This window comes from Equus quagga, chromosome 5, assembly GCF_021613505.1.
Source record: "Equus quagga isolate Etosha38 chromosome 5, UCLA_HA_Equagga_1.0, whole genome shotgun sequence".
In the NCBI taxonomy this organism is placed as follows: domain Eukaryota; kingdom Metazoa; phylum Chordata; class Mammalia; order Perissodactyla; family Equidae; genus Equus; species Equus quagga.
In genome coordinates, this window is record NC_060271.1 from 44,491,975 (window position 1) to 44,512,668 (window position 20,694).

General features: G+C 58.4%; 1 protein-coding gene across 1 annotated transcript in view; it reads left to right on the forward strand.

Annotated features, from left to right (window-relative positions):
* Window positions 1-20,694, forward strand: part of CHD5 (chromodomain helicase DNA binding protein 5) — a 61,412-nt gene that overhangs the window by 20,132 nt on the left and 20,586 nt on the right. The window contains exons 4-20 of the mRNA XM_046661787.1: window positions 1,188-1,306; window positions 1,904-2,142; window positions 3,815-3,939; window positions 5,724-5,847; window positions 6,464-6,630; window positions 6,805-7,026; window positions 8,095-8,301; window positions 8,491-8,702; window positions 10,720-10,851; window positions 10,951-11,059; window positions 12,262-12,453; window positions 12,540-12,740; window positions 15,839-15,976; window positions 16,066-16,187; window positions 17,048-17,221; window positions 17,624-17,765; window positions 18,950-19,081. Of these exons, the coding sequence (XP_046517743.1) occupies window positions 1,188-1,306; window positions 1,904-2,142; window positions 3,815-3,939; window positions 5,724-5,847; window positions 6,464-6,630; window positions 6,805-7,026; window positions 8,095-8,301; window positions 8,491-8,702; window positions 10,720-10,851; window positions 10,951-11,059; window positions 12,262-12,453; window positions 12,540-12,740; window positions 15,839-15,976; window positions 16,066-16,187; window positions 17,048-17,221; window positions 17,624-17,765; window positions 18,950-19,081 (2,757 nt within the window). The remainder of the gene's footprint in view (window positions 1-1,187; window positions 1,307-1,903; window positions 2,143-3,814; window positions 3,940-5,723; window positions 5,848-6,463; window positions 6,631-6,804; window positions 7,027-8,094; window positions 8,302-8,490; window positions 8,703-10,719; window positions 10,852-10,950; window positions 11,060-12,261; window positions 12,454-12,539; window positions 12,741-15,838; window positions 15,977-16,065; window positions 16,188-17,047; window positions 17,222-17,623; window positions 17,766-18,949; window positions 19,082-20,694) is intronic.

Sequence of the window (20,694 nt, forward strand, 5' to 3'; positions counted from 1 at the left end):
CCGTCATAGCCAGCACCCCCACCCCCACCCCATCCCGTCATAGCCAGTACCCCCACCACCACCCCATCCCATCATAGCCAGTACCCCTGCCCCCACCCCATCCCATGATAGCCAGCACCCCTGCCCCACCCCATCCCATCATAGCCAGTCATAGCCAGCGCCCCCACCCCCACTCCATCCCATCGTAGCCAGCACTCCTACCCCTACCTTACCCCAGCCAACCTGGGGCTGCTGGGTCATCTGACACTGGGCTGGCTGTCTTGGGAGGTCACACTCCTCCCTGGGCCTCAGTGCCCCATCTGGAAAGTGAAGCAGTAGCCGAGGGACCCTCTCAAGGCTCTGCCCTTAGCTGGGCCATTGTCCTATGTCCCTGTCCTGGCCAGGGCTCACCTTCCTGGCCCCAGAACCCGGCAGTGGCCAGTCCTTTCATGAGGTCCATGCGTGACTGTATTGGGGGGCATCCTTGGGCAGCCCCATTTCTCCCCGACCTGCCTCAGACTGCCCCTTGGCCCTGCCGCCTCCCCAAGGACATCTGCTCCCCTAAAACCCATCTTTAGGCCACTGTTCTGTGCCACCACCCAGATTCCTGGAACAGATTCCTTCCAGGGAGTGAGTCCTGTTACATTATTCCTGCCCTGGGCACGCACATGGCCTCCCCTACCAGAGCCCCACATTAAACCCCCAGCCACTTGGTTCTGTACCCCCTTATGAGCTGGCATCTGAGCCGCTCCCGCTGATCAAGGGGTCTGCAGGCTGGGCTGCCTTAGGATGCTTTCAGTGGTGAGTGAGAACTGCTCTTTTTTTTTTTTTTGAGGACGATAGCCCTGAGCTAACATCTGCTGCCAATCTTTCTCTTTTTGCTGAGGAAGACTGGCCCTGAGATAACATCTGTGCCCATCTTCCTCTACTTTATATGTGGGACGCCTGCCACAGCATGGCTTGCTATGCATGGCATATCTGCACCCGGGATCCGAACCGGCAAACCCCGGGCCGCCCAAGCGGAACATGTAAACTTAACCACTGTGCCACTGGGACGGCCCCAGAACTGCTCTTTTAAGTTGCAGACACAACCTCTTCCCCGCTCCATTGCTCTATCCCAAGGCCTCCTCGATGGGGGCCCTGGGGGTAGGGGTGCAGGTTAGAAGGACCCCCGCCTCTGATTCCTCCTCTGGCCCATGTGTCCATAGGAGCCTAAGTCCTCTGGACAGCTCATGGCTGAGTGGGGCCTGGATGACGTGGACTACCTGTTTTCAGAGGCTGACTACCACACGCTGACCAACTACAAGGCCTTCAGCCAGTTTCTCAGGTGGGCCGTGGGGCTGGCTGCCATGGCTGGGCGTCCATGGGGACTGACTTTGAGGCCTGCACTCCCCAGGTGGCATCAAGTCGGGGTGGTCAGAAGGACAGAACCCTGGGCTTGTGGGGTGGGGTGGGACTGTCAGGCCAACACTGACCCCAGGCAGAGCTGGCAGGCAGAGGAAGGACCCCCTTCACTGTGGCAGATGAACACACATTTAATTGATAGTGGTCCCAGTCAATCCCAGAGGCCTTAGGCCCCTGTGGCCTCTCTCAGCTCTGGAAGAACTGGGACCAGACACCCAGTGGTCTGCTGCAGGCCCCTCTCTCTGGCCCCTCAAGTCTTGCAGGGTCAGGAAACCCAATTGGAACATCACCAGTCTTATAAACAGGGAATCAAGAATGTTTGGGGGTGGACTGCTGTCTCAAGCTTTGTCCTCTTCCCTGCTCCCCCTTTCTGCCCAGTTTTCCCAACCTGGAACATGGGGCTGGTGCCACATATCCCAGGGGTGGGAGAAGGGTGGGTCCTGCTCGGGGTCCCTTGGTGGGGGTCGTCTTATGCCTCCACAGCGCTGCCCTCACCTTCCCGCCTCACTCCCCGATGCAGGCCGCTCATCGCCAAGAAGAACCCGAAGATCCCCATGTCCAAAATGATGACCGTCCTGGGTGCCAAGTGGCGGGAGTTCAGCGCCAATAACCCCTTCAAGGGAAGCTCGGCGGCAGCAGCTGCAGCGGCAGTGGCTGCAGCTGTGGAGACTGTCACCATCGCCCCTCCGCTGGCCATCAGCCCCCAGCAGCCACCCCAACCTGTGCCCATCCGCAAGGCCAAGACCAAGGAGGGCAAGGGTAAGGCTGCGGGTGGATGGGCCCCAAGCCCTGGAGCCTGGGGCAGCTGGAGTGGCCTTTATTAAGGACCCAGTGCCTCGTTTGACCTCGAACCCACTCCCCCTCTCTCAGCTGTAATGCAGCATCTTCGTAGCTTCTGTCTTGCCTGCCTTTTGGGGCTGGTGGAGAAGCGGAGGAGACAGTGTGCTCAGAGCTTTGGGAGTTTTGTGCCTGGCCCCCTCTGACTTGGCCATGGCGAGAGGGAGAGCAGAGGCCCATGCTGCTGGGAGTCAGGGGGCTCTTGAGTTTGAGGCTGTGTCATTCCCAGGGAGAAGGGGTCCCAAGGTTAGCTCATTGATCCTTCATGTCTGAGTACCTACTGTGTGCAGGGCTGTTCCCCAGGCCCTCGAGGTAAAAGACGTGCATGGGCGTGGGCATGGTCCCTGCTGGCTTCCTGGGGAGGCCTGGAAGGTGGTCCAGATGCTAAATCAGACTCAGTGGTGGCGTGTCTGGGTGTCTGGGTGCCTGGGTGGGGAGAAGAGAGACAGTAGAGTCTCTCTGGGACTTGAAGTTCTGGGGGAGGGAGATCCCCTGGGTGGAGGGTTTCTGGTCCCTTGGGGGTGGGGACATTGATCTCCCAGGGCTCTCAATGGTGGGGTCGCTCACAGCTCAGCTTTCCTGGGTGCCCTGAGTTGGATTTTGATGGGAGGCTGAAGGGGCTCTGGGGACCCCATTTTTCAGCCTCAAGGAGCTTTGGTTTCTGGGACCATGTCCCCTTTGCCGGGTCCCTGCAGGGCCTGGTGGGGAGAGTGACATGGGGTTTAGAGACTGCTCCTGGTCTCCTGCTGCGCCGTCCTCCACCCTGGGCCCTCCCAGCCTGCCTCGCTTTCTAATTTCCTCCCGGGCTCCAGCCGCTGAGCTAATCGATTCCCTGGGCCGCCTATTCAGAGCCTGAAAAATTGAAATAGATTTATCCGTGGCACTGCCGAGGGTACGGCTGGGCTCCCAGCCCATCTCCCTGTGTGTGGTACGGCTGGTGGAGGGCCTGGGGCGAGGCCACCTGCCTCCAGGCCCCCATCTTCCCTGCTCGGCCTGGTGGGAGAGGCCATTGGAGGGTCATTACTACTCAGGTGGCTAATTGTCCCGTGGCCAGCTCCATAAAAATGGCCTTAACCCTGCTGGCTACCTGGGAGCTAGCGTTTCCTGGGGCGACTGGCATAGGTAAGGCAGCCTTGGGTGGTGCCAGCATTGCCTGGCTGGCAGCTGGGGAAAGGGCCTCCTGCCCTCCCACATCCCTTCAGGACCCAGGTAGGGGCCAGAGGTAGGTGGGTGTGCCCACAGTGGCTCTGCTGGCCATGGGGGCCCATGGCCCCACTGGGGACCACTCCTTTCTGGGGAGAGGGGGCAGGACAGTGTTGTTCCAAGATGGCCAGCATTTGCATTGTTGGTGGAAGAGGCAGCATGGTGGCCAGAGCAGAGCCTGGCTCGGGGAGATTCTCTGGCTCCTCCGTCACCTACTGTGTAACTTTAAGCAAGGACTTGATCTCTCTGAGCCTTGGTCTTCTCATCTGAAAAGCATGACAATGACGGAAGTAGTCCTTTCCTTGTCGAGTTACTGTGAGGGTGGAGGGTACTCAGGGTGGTGGAGCGGCAGCAAGGTGTGGCCGGGCTGCTATCCCACTTTACTTTTCAGGGCCAGGAGTGAGGAAGAAGATCAAAGGCTCCAAGGACGCAAAGAAGAAGGGCAAAGGGAAGAAGGTGCCTGGGCTCAAGTTCCGCTTCGGAGGGGTCGGCCCCAAGAGGAAGAGAGGCTCCTCGGTGAGCATGAGTGTGGGGGTGAGCGCGTGTGAGTGTGTGAGAGCATGTGCATGTGAGTGTTGCATGAGTGTGAGCATGGGTGTGTGAGTGTATGAGCGCGTGTGAGTGTGTGAGCAGGAGCGTTGTGTGAGAGCATGTGCATGTGAGTGTTGCATGAGTGTGAGCATGAGTCTGCATGAGTGTGAGCATGAGTGTGTGAGCGTGTGTATGAGTGATCATGAGTGTGTGGGGGTGTGAGCGCGTGTGAGTGTCTGAGCAGGAGCGTTGTGTGAGAGCATGTGCATGTGAGTGTTGCATGAGTGTGAGCATGAGTGTGTGAGCGTGTGTATGAGTGATCAGGAGTGTGTGGGGGTGTGAGTGTGTGAGAGAGGTGGACTGGAATGTGAATGTGTGTGTGAGAGACAGTGGGGCTGCACATACTTGAGTGTGTGTGGGTGTGTGGACATGTGAGCAGCCTTGGGGTGCATTTGCACGTGTGCATGTGTGCTGAGTATGCATGGCACACAAAAGTTGGGGTGACTGTGGAAAGCAGGGCTGTCAGTTCATCCTGAATGGGGTGGGGCAGGTCCTGCAAACCCCGCCCATTCTACATGAGGCCTACTGGGCCTCAGTTTCCCTGTCTGACTGGGGAGGGGTTCAGACTGGATCTTCCAAAGGCCCCTGTCGCTTGGCCTCTGGTGGGACCTCTCCTGCCCACCTTGCTGAGCTGGGAGCTTGGTCCCGGCTCCCACTGCCCTCAGCTGCAGCTCCATCTGGGCAGCGGGTGGGAGAGTATGGGACAGCATGTGTGTCTGAGCGTGAGCGTTGTGTGAGAGCATGTGCATGTGAGTGTTGTATGAGTGTGAGCATGAGTGTGTGAGCCTGGCTGCCCAGGTCTGCTGGGAGGGTGGGCCCCAGGAAGGCGGCATGCAGGCAGGATCAGGCTGGGCTGGAGCCCTACCCCTCTCTTACCCTTCCAGAGCCAGCTCTGGCACCAGGTTCAGACTGCCCCTAAGTCCACGTCTGGGCCTTTGGTACCTCCCTCCTCCGTGGAGGGTGGCATTCACACATACCTGCCCGCCCCCCCCGCCCCCCAGCAACCATTTCCCTCACCTGGCCCCAGCCCTGCAGAGGGGCAGAGGTGGAAGCCACTGCTCTGTGTCTTGGTGGAAGTAAGTGACAGGTCTCGAGTTTAGCTACTCGGGAGGGGAGCATGGAGCAGCAGGTGTGGCCCGGGCTGGAGCTGGTGGTCCAGCTTAGCTCAGCAAATATTTCTTGAGCACATACTAATGTGCTAGGCCCTCTGCTGAGCCATGGAGGGCCCTGCTCCAGAGGCACGCACAGTCTGGAGGGGGCTCGGGCATGTACACTGGGAGAGAGCCAGTGACAGGCAGATGGGACAGACCAGACCTGGCACACAGGCTGTGCAACAGGTCCAGTTAAGGAGAGGTCTGGGAAGCCTCCTTGGGGGAGACGTCCTTAGGAATGCTCCCTGAGGGATGTGTAGGAGTTTGGCAGGGTGGAGGGCAGGGCCCGGGGAGAAGCAGGGAGGTGGAAAATGTGGGAAGTGTCTGAGGGCAGGGAGAGCAGAGCTTGCGGGGGTGGTAGGACATCAGGCTGCACCAGTGGGCTGGGCCCTTGGGATTTCTAGCTGGGTGAGGAGACGAGAAGAGACAGGGAACACGGTGCCTCTGGTGCTCCGAGGTGCTCCGCCCTACCCCACCGTCTGCCCAGGCCAATGAAGCTCTCAGGACGAGCCTGCCAGGCAGGCCCTGGGCTCAGAGAGCCCTCCCCCGCCCCTGCAGAGCGAGGAGGATGAGCGGGAGGAATCGGACTTCGACAGCGCCAGCATCCACAGCTCCTCCGTGCGCTCGGAGTGCTCTGCAGCCCTGGGGAAGAAGAGCAAGAGGAGGCGCAAGAAAAAGAGGAGTAGGACTGCCCATCTGCGGGGTTCCCGTGGCCCCATGGTGGATGCGGAGGGTGCAGAGCCCCCTTTGGGAAGTGGAGGAGGGCATCCTCATGCCTCAGCCTCTCCTGGCCTCAGCCAGGCAGTTCCCCTGTGTTTTTCCTCAACCGCCCTGGTCTCTATGGTCAGGAGAGGGGGTCTTGTCCCAGTGAGGCTAAATTAGGGACCTATGGTGTGAGCCACCCCAGGGCATTTGCACTGGCTGAGGGGGGTACCAGGGAAGAAAGTGCTTCTTAACCTTATCCACCATCTGCCATTCAGTCATCCACCACTCTACCCATCCTTCCTCTTTCCATCCCTCCTTCTCTCCCTCCTTCACTTCCCTTTATCCATCCATCCATTCATTTTTCTATTCATCCCACTACCTCCTACCCTCCCTTTTATCCATCATCTATCTCTTCACCCTTTTATTCCCTCAGCCATCCCCCCAACATTGCTTCACCCCATCTGTCCATCCACCATCCATTTATCCAGCACCTATTAAGCACCTAGTATGTGCCAGTCCAGCTTTGGGTGGAGATTGGTTGGGCATGGGGAGTGGGGATGAGACCCTCCATGACCCCTCTGCCCCCTCCCCAGTTGATGATGGTGATGGCTATGAGACAGACCACCAGGACTACTGTGAGGTGTGCCAGCAGGGCGGCGAGATCATCCTGTGCGACACCTGCCCACGGGCCTACCACCTCGTCTGCCTCGACCCAGAGCTGGAGAAGGCTCCCGAGGGCAAGTGGAGCTGTCCCCACTGTGTAAGCCCCTGGCAGAGGCCCTGGGGCAGGTTGCAGTCTGTGCCTGGCTCCCGGGACCCCTGTGCTGGTCATCTCGGGGCAGAACGTGAGGAAGTGCCGAATGGGAGGGAGGGAGTCGCACCTGGTGGAGGGGGTCCCGGCCCAGGGTGCCTCCACTTGGACTCCCCCCTCCAGGAGAAGGAGGGGATCCAGTGGGAGCCGAAGGACGAGGAGGAGGAGGAGGAAGAGGGCGGCTGCGAGGAGGAGGAAGACGACCACATGGAGTTCTGCCGCGTGTGCAAGGATGGCGGCGAGCTGCTCTGCTGCGACGCCTGCCCCTCCTCCTACCACCTGCACTGCCTCAACCCGCCGCTGCCCGAGATCCCAAACGGTGAATGGCTGTGCCCGCGCTGTACTGTGAGTGTTACGCCGGACCGCGCCGAATGCCCCGCCCTGCGGGCCAGGCCCCGCCCCCGCCAGCCCCACCCACCAAGGCCACGTCCCCGGCAGGTCCTGCCCACCCACGCCCCGCCTCCGCTGGCCCAGGCCACGCCCTTCCACAAAAAGTCCCGCCCCGGCCGCTCTAGGTCCCACCCACTAAGGCCCCGCCTCTGCTGGTCCCGAGCCCACCCAGAGCTCCCCGCCTACCGAGGCGTCGGCCCCCCTCGCCTGCCCTGGCCCCACCGCCCAGCCCTCGCCCCCGTAAGGCCTTGCCCCGCTGGCCGCGAGCCCAGCCCCCGAGTCCCGCCCACCGCCACCCCCTCTGCGTTTCAGTCCCCTTAAAACTCAGGTGCAGTTTTGTTACCCGAAACCTGAGCCGCTATGAGAAGAGAGACACAGGTGGTGGTGATAATGGCACGGCCCACCACAGCCACTGTCACTGGGCGTCTCTAATGCCTAGCGAGTTTTCAGTACCAGGCATTCTGTTAGTCCCATTTTTAGATGAGAAAACTGAGGGAGGTAGAGTGACTTGCCTGAGCCCACATAACAGCAGAACTGACCACTCAGACCCGCCCTGTCGCTGGCTCCCAGCTTATGGCTAGGGGTGGTGAGAGGGTAGATGGCCCCTGGGGCTGAAGCCGCAGTTGCCACAGGGAGAGGAGAGCGCCCCCCACCCGCGCCCCCAGTCACTGTAGGCATTTGAAGGCCCCCATGCTCCGAGTTGTCCCCCAGGCCCAGCCCCAGTGCTGGATCCCTCCTCATGGGTGCTGTGCTGTGCTGTGGCCAGCTCTTGGTTGCCCTGTGTGCCCGTGGGCTTCTGTTGTGTGTGTGCGCAAGTGGGTACGTGTGTTCAGACCCATATGGCCCGTCTCCTGAATGCACAGCATCACGGGCTCCTGAGCACAGGGCGGGTGTTGTGGAGTCACTGTGCTGCTGTCTGACATGGGGAGCAGGGCAGCCTGTTGGAGGGAGCTTTGTGACAGCCTGCTGTCACTGGAGCCTCAGGGTGGGGCCCTGAACTTGGGGATCCTCCTCTGTCTACAGTGTCCCCCACTGAAGGGCAAAGTCCAGCGGATCCTACACTGGAGGTGGACGGAGCCCCCAGCCCCCTTCATGGTGGGGCTACCAGGGCCCGATGTGGAACCTGGCATCCCACCCCCCAAGCCCCTGGAGGGCATCCCAGAGAGAGAGTTCTTTGTCAAGTGGGCTGGGCTCTCCTACTGGCACTGCTCCTGGGTGAAGGAGCTACAGGTGAGGCACCTGGGCAGCTGTGGCTGTGCCAAGGTGGTCAGCTCCCCAAGCAAGGGGCATAGTTGGGGGTTGGGGAGGGGGAAGCTGAAGGTGAGGATTGTCCTGCCTGGGACCCAGGCTGGGGACTGGGGCAGCTGGCTTGGGAGCCGCCATGCTCCCTCCCATAACCTCTGACCCCTCGGCGAGCAGCTGGAGCTGTACCACACGGTGATGTACCGCAACTACCAAAGAAAGAACGACATGGACGAGCCGCCGCCCTTTGACTATGGCTCTGGCGATGAGGACGGCAAGAGTGAGAAGAGGAAGAACAAGGACCCCCTCTATGCCAAGATGGAGGAGCGCTTCTACCGCTACAGCATCAAGCCGGAGTGGATGATGATCCACCGCATCCTGAACCACAGGTGCGTGCTGGCAGGTGCAGCCCGGAGCTGGAGGTGGGCGCCCGCAGGTCCCGGACACACTGGCTCCTCCCGCGGCGGGAGGAAGGGGCCGAGGGCCCCCACTGTCCAGCTGGAGAGGTTGTCGTATGTGCACGGGCACATGCATGCACACTCACGTATGCACACACGTCATAGTCGTGGTGGGAGAGCAGTTGCAAAGTCACACACATAAAGGGGCAACTTGACGCACGGCCTGTGAAACTTGCACAGAGTGGGGCCCTCGATGGGTGGGGACCCTGTGCTCCGGGTTTCTGTCGAAGTTAGTGCTCGATAACCTGTAGGAGGGTCCCGGGGACAGAGGTGGACCTGAGGTGTGTACACATTTGCCCCTCCTTTGTAACAACAGCTAACTGAGCACCATCCGTCCCAGGAGGCGGGCGTTTTATTTCTACCTCCATTCTCTGGATGCGAGAGCAGGCACAGCAAAGCCAAATCACTTGCCCACAGTCACACAGCCAGGAGGCAGCGGAGCTGGGATTTGAACCCAGTGCTTTCTGATGGTAGGACTTGCTTTCTTGGCTGTGGAGCCAAACGCCAGTGCCCCTGAGACAACTCTGTTGAGCAGTCTAGAAATTCCCAGGTGGCAGTGATAAGGGGCTGCAGCAGGCGGGACGAAGAGGCCAGGCAGGAGGCCTGTGGACGCCACGAGTTTGACTTTGTTTGGCCAACGGTAGGAGCTCTTCCTGATTCTTGAGCTCAGGGCTTGAGAACTGGCTGTGGCCTACAGGTGGCGCAAGGCGGGGCTCGGGGTGCCTGCCGCATGGTGGCGGGCGCGCAGCCTCACAATTGCTACCCATCTCAACTCATGGGTTCTGCCTTTGGGGCACATGGGATGCAGTAGACCACAGGCCTCCTGGAGGCACCCGCTGGGCAGAGCAGAGGTCGAGAACCTGAGCCAGCCGCTCAGATTCCAGTCTGGCTCCCCGCTTCCTGGGCTCTGTGCCGCAGTGTCGCTCATGTAAAATAGGATGACAAAAGGAGCCCGCAGGGCACTTGCCTACTAGTGTGGCCTTAGTAAGAGAGGGGGTCGAGAAGTTGACGAAACTGCTCTCCTTGACTATTAACAGCCCCCCCAGCCCTCACTGAGAATGACCCTGAGAAAGAGGGTCAGTTCTGGTGGGAACCCCGACCTCCCATTGAACTGTCCTGCCATTTTTAACTTTTATTAAATTGCACGTTAAAAACGTAAATGGCAAGTTTTCTCCCTGTCTCCAACGTGGGGCAGGTGCATCTCCCCTCAGTTTGTTATCCAAAGTCTGAGTAACAACCCACTATAGAAAATATTCCATCGATCTCAGGTGGCTGGAGAGTGGTCTTTCTCTTACTGGTCCCCAGGCGAGCCGCAGCGACGGCTCCCCGGCCCCGGAGTGCTCCCTGGGCTCGGCTGCCTGGTCAGCTCAGGTTGGGTGGGAGACCCCCAGGACCTTCCAGGGGCCAGATTCAAGCCGAAGTGCAGGTGCTTCTCTGGAGCCCCCCTCTGTGGCTGGGTCCCATGTCACACGGGGCCTTCCGAGGAGGCCATCCCACCTGCGGCAGTCGGTCCTTGTCTGCTTCGTGGAGATGGATGGGCTCCGCTCTCGCTCTTTGAAGTTTTTAAGTTAGAAAACAAAGCCCTACGGTCAGGGGAGAGAACCGTCCAACTCAGAAATTCAGAATTCCGCTGTCCAGCCCCCACGCCTGGATGGGATTCATCGCTGCAATGGAGAATGATGGAAAGGACGCTGGCTCCTTGCTCTCCTGCTGGCCTGTTCTCTCTGCCACTTCCTCCCTCCCTCTCACTAGCTGTGTGGCCTTGGGCAAGCCACCTCACCTCTCTGGAGCCACTGCCCAGGCGTCGTCGCTCCCCTGGCTGGGGCCAGGATCCGGGGGACCGTGGGAGTGAGGGGTTTTGCATCCTGTGAGGCGCCCTTCATGCACTCTCGCTGCGGCCGATGCCTGAGTGACCCGCCCTCCCCCCCACCCGTTTACTGTGTTGCAGCTTCGACAAAAAGGGGGATGTGCACTACCTGATCAAGTGGAAAGACCTGCCCTACGACCAGTGCACCTGGGAGATCGACGACATCGACATCCCCTACTACGACAACCTGAAGCAGGCCTACTGGGGCCACAGGTGGGCCACGGCAAGTGGGCGCTGGGCTGGGGTGCCCCCGGGGCGCTCGTCTCTGGCTGGCCTGAGCTTTGCTCACCTGCACCCCACATTCTTTCCCAGGGAGCTGATGCTGGGAGAGGACGCCAGACTGCCCAAGAGGCTGGTCAAGAAGGGCAAGAAGCTGAAGGACGACAAACAGGAGAAGCCACCGGACACGCCCATTGTGGATGTGAGTGGGGAAGGGGACATGGGGGCGGGGGCGCTGCCAGGACCTCCACACCAGGCTTGGCCACAGAGGAGGGCCTGTTCTCCAGGGGACTCTACCCTGGGCCCTCCTGGCCTGTGCACACGAGCCATGCCCCTGCAGGAGGGGGCGTGCCAGGGGCCCCGCGGTCCAGTCCACTCACCCCAGGCGCCTGACGGGACAAGGATGACAAGACAACCCCTCCCTGCAGGGTGACCTCACACCCTGGGGTCTCGGTCCGCCAGCTTCATGCAGCGTGGCAGCTCCTGCAGATCAAGGTCTTGGCTTCCTGTGCAATCTGAAATGTGGGTCAGAGGGGGCACAAACTGGGGGGCAGGTAGTTTCTACCAGGCTCACAGATGTACGTGACTTTCCATGAGCTAATTCCAAGGATTTAAATCAAAAAGTGTCTCTAATTTCACAATCGTGATAGCTGATATGCTAATCGCACACCATTCTTGTCTGTTCAGGGGAGGAGACTCACAAGTGCCCGGGGGCTTGGCGCTCCTCCAGGAATGGAAGGGTGACTTAGTCATTTAGCAGACCTCCCTGGGGTGTCTGTCGGCACCTGACCCTGGGCTGGCCCTTGGGGGACAAGCGCCCTGGCCCCCTGTTTCAAGAAGTGCCCATCTCCCAGGGGCCTGTGGCGGGAACACACAGAACATGCGGTTCACCCTGGGACTGTGGGATGCCAGGAAAGGCAGCTGGGTCTGGTACACTGGGAGGACTTCATGGGGGAGGTAGCCTTGAGCTGCAGGATGAGAGGCAAGGAGGGCGATGTTCTGGATCGAGCTGTGAAGCGCCCCAGGCATGCATTGAACAAATGTTGAATTCACAAGTGCTCACCACATCCCAGGACCTATATGGAACTTAGAGGAAACGGTGGTGACAGGACCGGTGTGGTGACCACAACCTGGGCTCGAAGTCAGAGAATCCAACAAGAAGGAAACTGCCCTGATAGAAGAAGTACAGGGCACCGGAGCTCATGGTGGGGACACCTAAGCCAGGCTGGGAGTCAGTGAGGGCTTCCTGGAGGAAGAGGCATTCCAGCCAAGACCTAAGTTAGTAGGGACGAGAGGAGTGGGAAGAGCATTCCAGGCAGAAGGAGTTGTGGGTGCAAAGGCCGGGGGGGTGCGCTCTGGTGGCCTAGGGCTCAGGGTGTGTCTGAAGCTCTGCCTCCTCTGCAGCCCACGGTCAAGTTTGATAAGCAGCCGTGGTACATCGACTCCACGGGCGGCACGCTGCACCCGTACCAGCTGGAGGGCCTCAACTGGCTGCGCTTCTCCTGGGCCCAGGGCACTGACACCATCCTGGCTGATGAGATGGGTCTGGGCAAGACGGTGCAGACCATCGTCTTCCTCTACTCCCTGTACAAGGAGGTGCGCCGCGGGGGTACGCGGCCGCGGAGGGCTGGCTGGCGCCGGCTGTGGGCAGGCAACCTCACCGCGTCCCTCTCCCTGTCCAGGGGCACTCCAAGGGGCCCTACCTGGTCAGCGCGCCCCTGTCCACCATCATCAACTGGGAACGTGAGTTTGAGATGTGGGCGCCTGACTTCTATGTGGTCACCTACACGGGGGACAAGGAGAGCCGTTCCGTTATCCGGGAGAATGAGTTCTCCTTTGAGGACAACGCCATTCGGAGCGGGAAGAAGGTGTTCCGCATGAAGGTGAGCACCTCCATCCCCAGGGAGGACTCTGGAGGGGCGCCTGGTCTGCCCTGGGGGCCACACGGGCTCTCCAGTCTGTTGGGGGTCCCTCTGCTCTGGCTCCCTTGGAGGCCAGTGGCTGGCAAAGAGCTTCTCTTTCTTTTTTTTCCAATTATAAGAATAGTAATTCGTTGTTTTTTTTTTTTGGTGAGGAAGATTGGCCCTGAGCTGACATCTGTTGCTAATCTTCCTCTATTTTTTTCTCCCCAAAGTCCTAGTACCTAGTTGTATATCCTAGTTATAAGTTCTTTGGTTCTTCCATGTGGGACACTGCCATGGCATGGCTTGATAAGTCATGTGTAGGTCCACACCTGGGATCTGAACCTGTGAACCCCAGGCTGCCGAAGCGGAGTGCACAAACTTAACCGCTATGCCACTGGGCTGGCCATGCAAAGAGCTTCTCTTGAGGCAGTTACCAGCTGTGTCAGTGTCCTGGGGCTGCCGTAACAAAGTACCACAAACTGGGGGACTCAAAACAATAGAAACTTACTCTGTCACCATTCTAGGGGCCAGAAGTCCGAAACCCAAGTGTCGGCGGGGCCACGCTCCCTCTGAAGGCTCCGGGGGAGGGGCTGTCCTTGCCTCTGCCAGGTTCTGGGGGCTGCAGGCCCTCCTGGGCGTCCCTTGGCTTACAGCTGCATCACTCCCACCTCTGCTCTGTCGTCACATGGCCGCCTCCCCTTTGTGTCTGTGTCGTCTCATAAAGACACCACTCATTGGGTTTAGGGGCCACCCTACTCCAGAATGACCTCATCTTAACTAGTTACACCTGCAAAGACCCTATCTCCAAAAAAGGTCACATTCTGAGGTTCTGGGTGGACGTGAATTCTAGGGGGATACAATTCAGTCCTGTACTCCAGCTGTGTGATCTCTGGCAAGTCACTCAGCTTCTCTGTGCCTCAGATTCTTCCTAGCAAAATGGAGATAACAGCTCCATCCCCTAGAGCTGTGGAGGCCTGAAGGAGTGAGCGAGCACTGGGCAGGGCCTGGCAGACCCCCTTGTGCCTGCGGGTCACCAGGGGTCTTGCTGAAGGGCAGGCTCTGGTCTGGCAGCTCTGGGGTGGGGCCTGAGACTGCATTTCTGACAAAGTCCCAGGTGATGCAGACGCTTCTGGTCCCCGGATGGCCCTTTGAGAAGCACTGAGGACAGTGCCTGCACGTGGCAGGCCTCAGCAAGTCGTTTTGCTCCCATGAGCTGCGGTACTGGGGGCTGGCAGAGGCGGGTCATCCCCAGCCCCCCAGAGTTTCTGCCCTCAGCTTTCTCCATCGTCGCAATAGTCGTGGCCCCAGGAGACGCTCAGGAGCTCTGTGTTGAATGAGGGAAGGATTCAGGGATCCCAGCGGTGACTCTGCAGACCAGTTAGTCCCACGGAGAACTTCGCCTGCACTCGCGCTTGGATCCCGAGACGGGCCCGGCCCTCCTCGGACTCAGCTCTTCTATTTTACTTTTTAAAACTGTGGGAAAATACACAGAAACATAGTATTTCCCATCTTAACCATCCGTAAATGTGCAGTTCAGGGGGAGTAAGAGCATTCGCATTGTTGTGCAGACATCTCCACCATCTGCCTCCTTTTGTCTTGCAAAACTGGAGCTCTGTCCCCCTTAAACGCTGACTCCCCGTCCTCCTGTCCCCAGGCCCTGGCACCTGCATTCTATTCAGTCTGTCTGAGTTTGACGCCTCTCGGTACCTCATAGCAGTGGGCTCACACAGAACTTGTCCTTTTGTGTCGGCTCATTTCACTCAGCATGACGTCCTTTCCCTGCCGAGCGTGTGTCAGGCTTTCCTTCCTCCTGAAGGTGGAGTGATATCCCATTGCGTGGATGGGCCACATTTCGTTTATCCGTCCTCTGTCCACAAGCACGTGGCTTGTTTCCACCTTTTGGCTATTGTGAATAATGCTGCTGTGAACATGGCTATGCAAATATTCGTTCAAGTGCTTTCTTTCCCTTCTTTTGGGTATGTACCCAGCAGTGGCCTTGCTGGACAGTATGGTAATTCTCTGTGCCATTCCTTGAGGAACAGACTTAGCTCTTATAGTTCTCGTGGCGAGACAGCATCCTGCCTTTTACAGGGGAGGAGGCTGGGGTTCAGGGAGGTTAATGAACTTGACTCGGGTCTAGCTCAGAGGGGCAGGGCCGGGTGCAAAACCTTTTGCAACCTGTAGGCAAAGCCTGTGCCACAAGGCCTCTGTCCCTCTCCGATCCCTTCCCACAGGGACTTGGGTGGTGCTTGGCTTGGCCAGGAGGGGTTCCAGCACTTGTGAGGCTCAGTGCCGAATGGCCATGCAGGACACAGCTTTTTCTTTTCTTGCTTGACCTACCATGGTGTTTTTTATTTGCTATTTAACGTTACATTCCCTCAGCAGAGGGACACTTGCAGGGTGGATGTCCCCCCATGTCCATGCCCAGGCCCCTGCTGGGGGTGGAAGGCAGCAGGCTTCCCTGGGCAGGGGCAGGGGAGCAGGGGCTAAGAACCTGGCCGGGGGTGCCCAGGCTCCCAGCCCCCAGCACTCATGTGATTGCTCTGTAGGCCTTCTCGTGCAAAACACGAATTCAGCAGTGAGATTATTCAGAATTTCAAGTTGGTGACTGCAGAGCATTGAACCCCAAGTGCAGGTCCCTTTCTCTGTTCGAATCCTGGCTCTGCCATTTGTTGGCCGTGGGGACCTGGGGAAAGTTATCCTGCCTGAGACCCCATGAGCCGTCCCTGGGGACAATGGTAACGTAGCCTGGATGATTTGTGAGGGTGAGGGGAGAGTCCAGTGAGGAACCAAGCCCAGGGCTTCCCCATGCAGCCCGGTCCAGAAGTGGCAGCTCCTGTGCTCGTGAGCCCTGGTGCCGGCAGCAGCTTCCTTCTCCACGCCAGCGCTCCTGGGGACTGTGCTCCGAGCCTCAGCTGCCCCCCTCTGCTTGGTGGCCAGCGTCTTCCTCTCAGTCCCAGGGGCTCCCTGGGGTCCTGGGGGTTCCCGTTCACGCCTCCTCCTTGCCTCGTTGTCTCTAGACACGTCGATCTGCTCGCCTCCCAGCTCTCCTCCCAAACGCTCCTCTTTCCCTCCAGAAAGAAGTGCAGATCAAATTCCATGTCCTGCTCACCTCCTACGAGCTCATCACCATCGACCAGGCCATCCTGGGCTCCATCGAGTGGGCCTGCCTCGTGGTGGACGAGGCCCACCGGCTCAAGAACAACCAGTCCAAGGTAGGCAGTGCTGCCTGCTGGCTCCTGGGGCCGCCCTGGGTGGGCCGGCTGCCTCGTGCTCCCTGACGGGCCCCCTGTGCTCCTCGAAGTTCTTCAGGGTCTTGAACAGCTACAAGATCGATTACAAGCTGCTGCTGACGGGGACCCCCCTTCAGAACAACCTGGAGGAGCTGTTCCATCTCCTCAACTTCCTGACTCCAGAGAGGTTCAAGTGAGTCTGAAGGTCTGGCCGGGGAGGCGGGCGCTGGGGTGGCCAGGCAAGAAGTGTCAGTGTCCGATCCTGGCCCAGACTGCTCGCTGTGTCCTCATCAGTCATTTGGGAGCGTTAGCAGCGTCCACCTCAAATGACCTGCACTGGAGGGGACCCAATGCCAGCGCACGCTGAGTGCTCGTAAACATCAGCTGCTGCTAACACCGTGATTTTTCCACAGCTTTGCGCCTAGGGGTGTCCTCCTGGGGCTTCTGTCCCTGCCCCCACACCCCTGTCTCATTCCTTTCCCTCTACAAGACCTAAGTGACTACATGGGCAACAGTGATGGAGGCAGAAGGCCAGGGGTGGCGGTGGTGGAGATGGGGGGCGAAGCTGGAGCCCTGGCCAGGAGAAGTCCTGAGGTCTCCTTCCCCGGCCTCCTTGTCTTCACCTACCCCCATTTTCCTGCCAAGAATGGGGGTTCAGGGTGGAGAGTGCTGATTTTGGCATCAGGAGATGTCAGTTGGAGGGCAGGCTGCCTCGTATACCTTGGGCACTCATCAGCTTCAGTTTCCTTAGCTGTAAGAAGGGTAAGAATCCGAGAGTTCTTGTCTAGGATGGCTTTGGGGATAAGAAGGTATTCTATGTGGCTGAGAAAGATGTGATGTGTGGGGTGACACAGGCTTAGACAGAGAGTGAAAGGGCACCCAGGGTGTGGCTGGGCTCCCTGGCCCACCAGCCAGCCGGCCTGCCCTGTGATCCTCTGGCAAGTGGCAGGGGGCTGCCTGGCTGGCTTCCCCCACAATCCTGCCTCCCTCTGCAGAGGGCTTTGGCCTGCTCTGTGCCCTGCTCTTGGCTCTCATCCCAGCTCTTTATTGCAGCAACCTAGAGGGCTTCCTGGAGGAGTTTGCCGACATCTCCAAAGAAGACCAGATCAAGAAGCTGCATGATCTGCTGGGGCCGCACATGCTGAGGCGGCTCAAGGCTGACGTCTTCAAGAACATGCCGGCCAAGACCGAGCTGATCGTCCGCGTGGAGCTGAGCCAGATGCAGAAGTGAGTGGAGGCTCAGCCCATTGGGGGCCCGCCCCGGAGCAGCCTGCCCCTCTCCCCTGGGCTTGTCTCCTCTGCCACCCCTCTCGAAAAGGCCCCCACCCGGCCTTCCCGGGCCACTTTCCCTCACCGAGGCCTTGACTCACCTTTCACACTTGCTTCCTTTTTGGGGCCTCTTCTCTGATTTCAGTGACCAGGGTCTGGGGCTGCCTGAGTTCTCACAATGCCCCCAAGTAACTTGTCGGGGACTCCAGGCCTGTGGCTTCACCTCTTGGGGCTCCCCTGTCTCTCTGTAAATGGGTGCTTGGCCACCAGCCCCCAGCCTCCCTGCAGAGCGGAGAGCGCCCTCTCGGAGGCTGGCGTGGCCTGTGCGTCCAGCCGCCTTTCCTCGGCGCCCCGCTGTAGGAAGTACTACAAGTTCATCCTCACACGGAACTTCGAGGCGCTCAACTCCAAGGGGGGCGGGAACCAGGTGTCGCTGCTCAACATCATGATGGACCTGAAGAAGTGCTGCAACCACCCCTACCTCTTCCCCGTGGCTGCCGTGGTAGGTACCTGTGGTTGCCATGGTAAGTGCCTGAAATCACCTTGGTAGGTCCTTGTGGCTGCTGTGGAAGGTTCCCCATGGCCATCGTGGTGAGTGTCCGTGGCTGCCATGGTGGCCCTGGCTGCTGTGGCAGGCGCTTGGGCCCTCAGCCCCCAGTCCTCCCTGGATATGAGGATCTGGAGGTGATGTGGGTCCCCATCATGCCAGAAGTTTCTGAAAACTTACCTCCATCCATCACTTGGGCAGGCCCTCTCCTTCCCTTGGCTCGCTCTTGTGACCCATACAGTAGTGGGGGACACTGGGTCACCCCAAGGTCTCCCCGAGGCCAGGGTTGTGAGGGCTGACCTGGCTTCACTGTCACCAAGGGAGTCCGGAAGGCCGGGTTGGGGCCCCCAGGTGATTCTGATGCGCAGCCCTGGGTGAGAGACTGGATCCTGGGTCAGACACCAGCTCCAGCCCTGTGGTCTCAGGGGAGTTAATGGTCCACTCTGAGCCTCAGTTTTTTACTATAAAATGGGAACAATGCAGCATCTACCTGGAAGGGTGAGGACCAGATGAGAAAGTGCACACAGTGCCCTCACAGAGAGCCTGGCACGTTGGTTTTCAGGAAATGTTAGCCATCATCATTGCTGCCGCTGCAATTCCAGTTCTAAAATAAACCCTCTACAGTTTACCACCCCCCCCCCCAACAAAAAGACCAATGCAGAATTAGGTGTGGGAGGCCGTGTGGCGGGTGATCCAGACTCAGGCAGCCCCAGATCGCTCTTATGACTGGCACACGGAGGCCTGCTGACTGACATTCTGCCCGGGGCTCAGGGCTGGCCTTGCCTGGGTGCGCCCCGCTGGGACCGCAGAGACCAGGCCAGGTTCCTGCTGGGAAGGCTGGCTTAGCTTAAGACTCTTTGTCGCCCATCTGCTCATTGATGTCTCTGGTCTTGTGGAGTGCCAGCAGCGGGAAGACGGAGGGCAGGGCCAGCGAGTCTGAGCCCTGCCTGGGAATATGGTGCTGAGAGCAGGCCCATGTGACCCACAGGCAGGCCACTCTGTGGAGTCTGGCCTGACCTGGGCTTGGGCTTGGTGCTCAGCCTGTTGTTGGGCCCTTGTCCATCCCTGGGGCCTCTTTGGTGCAGAACCAGAGAGGAGACGGGAGCCCCCCAATGCCTCACCTTCTGCCATGTCTACAGGAGGCCCCTGTCTTGCCCAATGGCTCCTATGATGGTAGCTCCCTGGTCAAGTCTTCAGGGAAGCTCATGCTGCTGCAGAAGATGCTCAAGAAACTGCGGGACGAAGGGCATCGTGTGCTCATCTTCTCCCAGGTGAGCTACCCCCATGTGCCTGGCTGGCTGGTCTCCCTGCCTACCCCAGCCCCAACTCCACACCCCACAGAGGGTGTCCTGCCCCTGTAGCTGAGGGTGCAACCTGCTGGCCCCCCTCGGGGCCTGATGCTGTTCCCATGGGTTGCACATCAAGGGTCATTCCTCTGTGCCATGGCATGATGCAGCCAAGGGAAGCTGGCCGGTGCCAAGCTCAGGGCATGTTGACTATAAAGGCCAGCATCTTCCGTACCACCTGCCCCTCTGGCCTGCGCCTCCTGAAGCAGTGTGGGCCTTAGCATCCAAGCTAGCATGTTAGCCCCCACCGCTCACCCCTGCAGCTTGGCTTCTCATGAAGGTGGGTCCTGGGTTTGGTTCAGGAGAGCTCGGTGCAGGGACAGCTCTAGGAGGCTCCCTCTCTAGCTTGGTCCTGAAGTCGCACTTGCAGCATCACTTTTTGGGCAGTCAGAGCAGGACTGTCCAGCCTGGGAGCTCCATTCCTCTGAGCACTTGCTGCTCCTTCATCCATTTGTCTGCATCTGTCATATGGCAGGCTCTGTGTTAGGCACGGGGTCCAGCAGGACACTCACAGTCTAGTGTGACAGACAGGTAAAGAGATAATTATCTGATCAATGGAACAGAATTGAAAGCCCAGAAATAAAACCACACATCTATGGACAGCTTATCTTTGACAAAGGAGCTGAGGGCATACAATGGAGAAAAGAAAGTCTTTTCAACAAATGGTGCTGGGAAAACTGGAAAGCCACATGTAAAAGAATGAAAATTGGCCATTCTTTTTCACCATTCACCAAAATAAACTCAAAATGGATCAAAGACCTAAAGGTGAGACCTGAAACCATAAGGCTTCTGGAAGACAACGTAGGCAGTACACTCTTTGACATCAGTATTAAAGGGATCTTTTCGGACACCATGCCTTCTCAGAGAAGGGAAACAATAGAAAGAATAAACAAATGGGACTTCATCAGATTAAAGAGCTTCTTCAAGACAAATGAAAACAGGATTGAAACAAAAAAACAACCCACTAACTGGGAAAAAATATTTGCTAGTCATATATCTGACAAAGGCTTAATATCCATAATATATAAAGAACTCTCGCAACTCAACAACACAACATCAAACAACCCAATCAAAAAATGGGCTGGAGACATGAACAGACATTTCTCCAAAGAAGATATACTGATGGCCAATAGGCACATGAAAAGATGCTCATCATCGCTGATCATCAGGGAAATGCAAATCAAAACTACACTAAGATATCACCTTACACCCATTAGAATGACAAAAATATCTAAAACTAATAGCAACAAATGTTGGAGAGGTTGCGGAGAAAAAGGAAGCCTCATACACTGCTGGTGGGAATGCAAACTGGTGCAGCCACTATGGAAAACAGTATGGAGATTCCTCAAAAAATTAAAAACAGAACTACCATACGATCCAGCCATCCCACTACTGGGTATTTATCCAAAGAGCTTGAAGTCAGCAATCCCAAAAGTCCTATGCACCCCAATGTTTATTGCAGCACTGTTTACAATAGCCAAGACGTGGAAGCAACCTAAGTGTCCAGCAACAGACGAATGGCTAAAGAAGATGTGGTA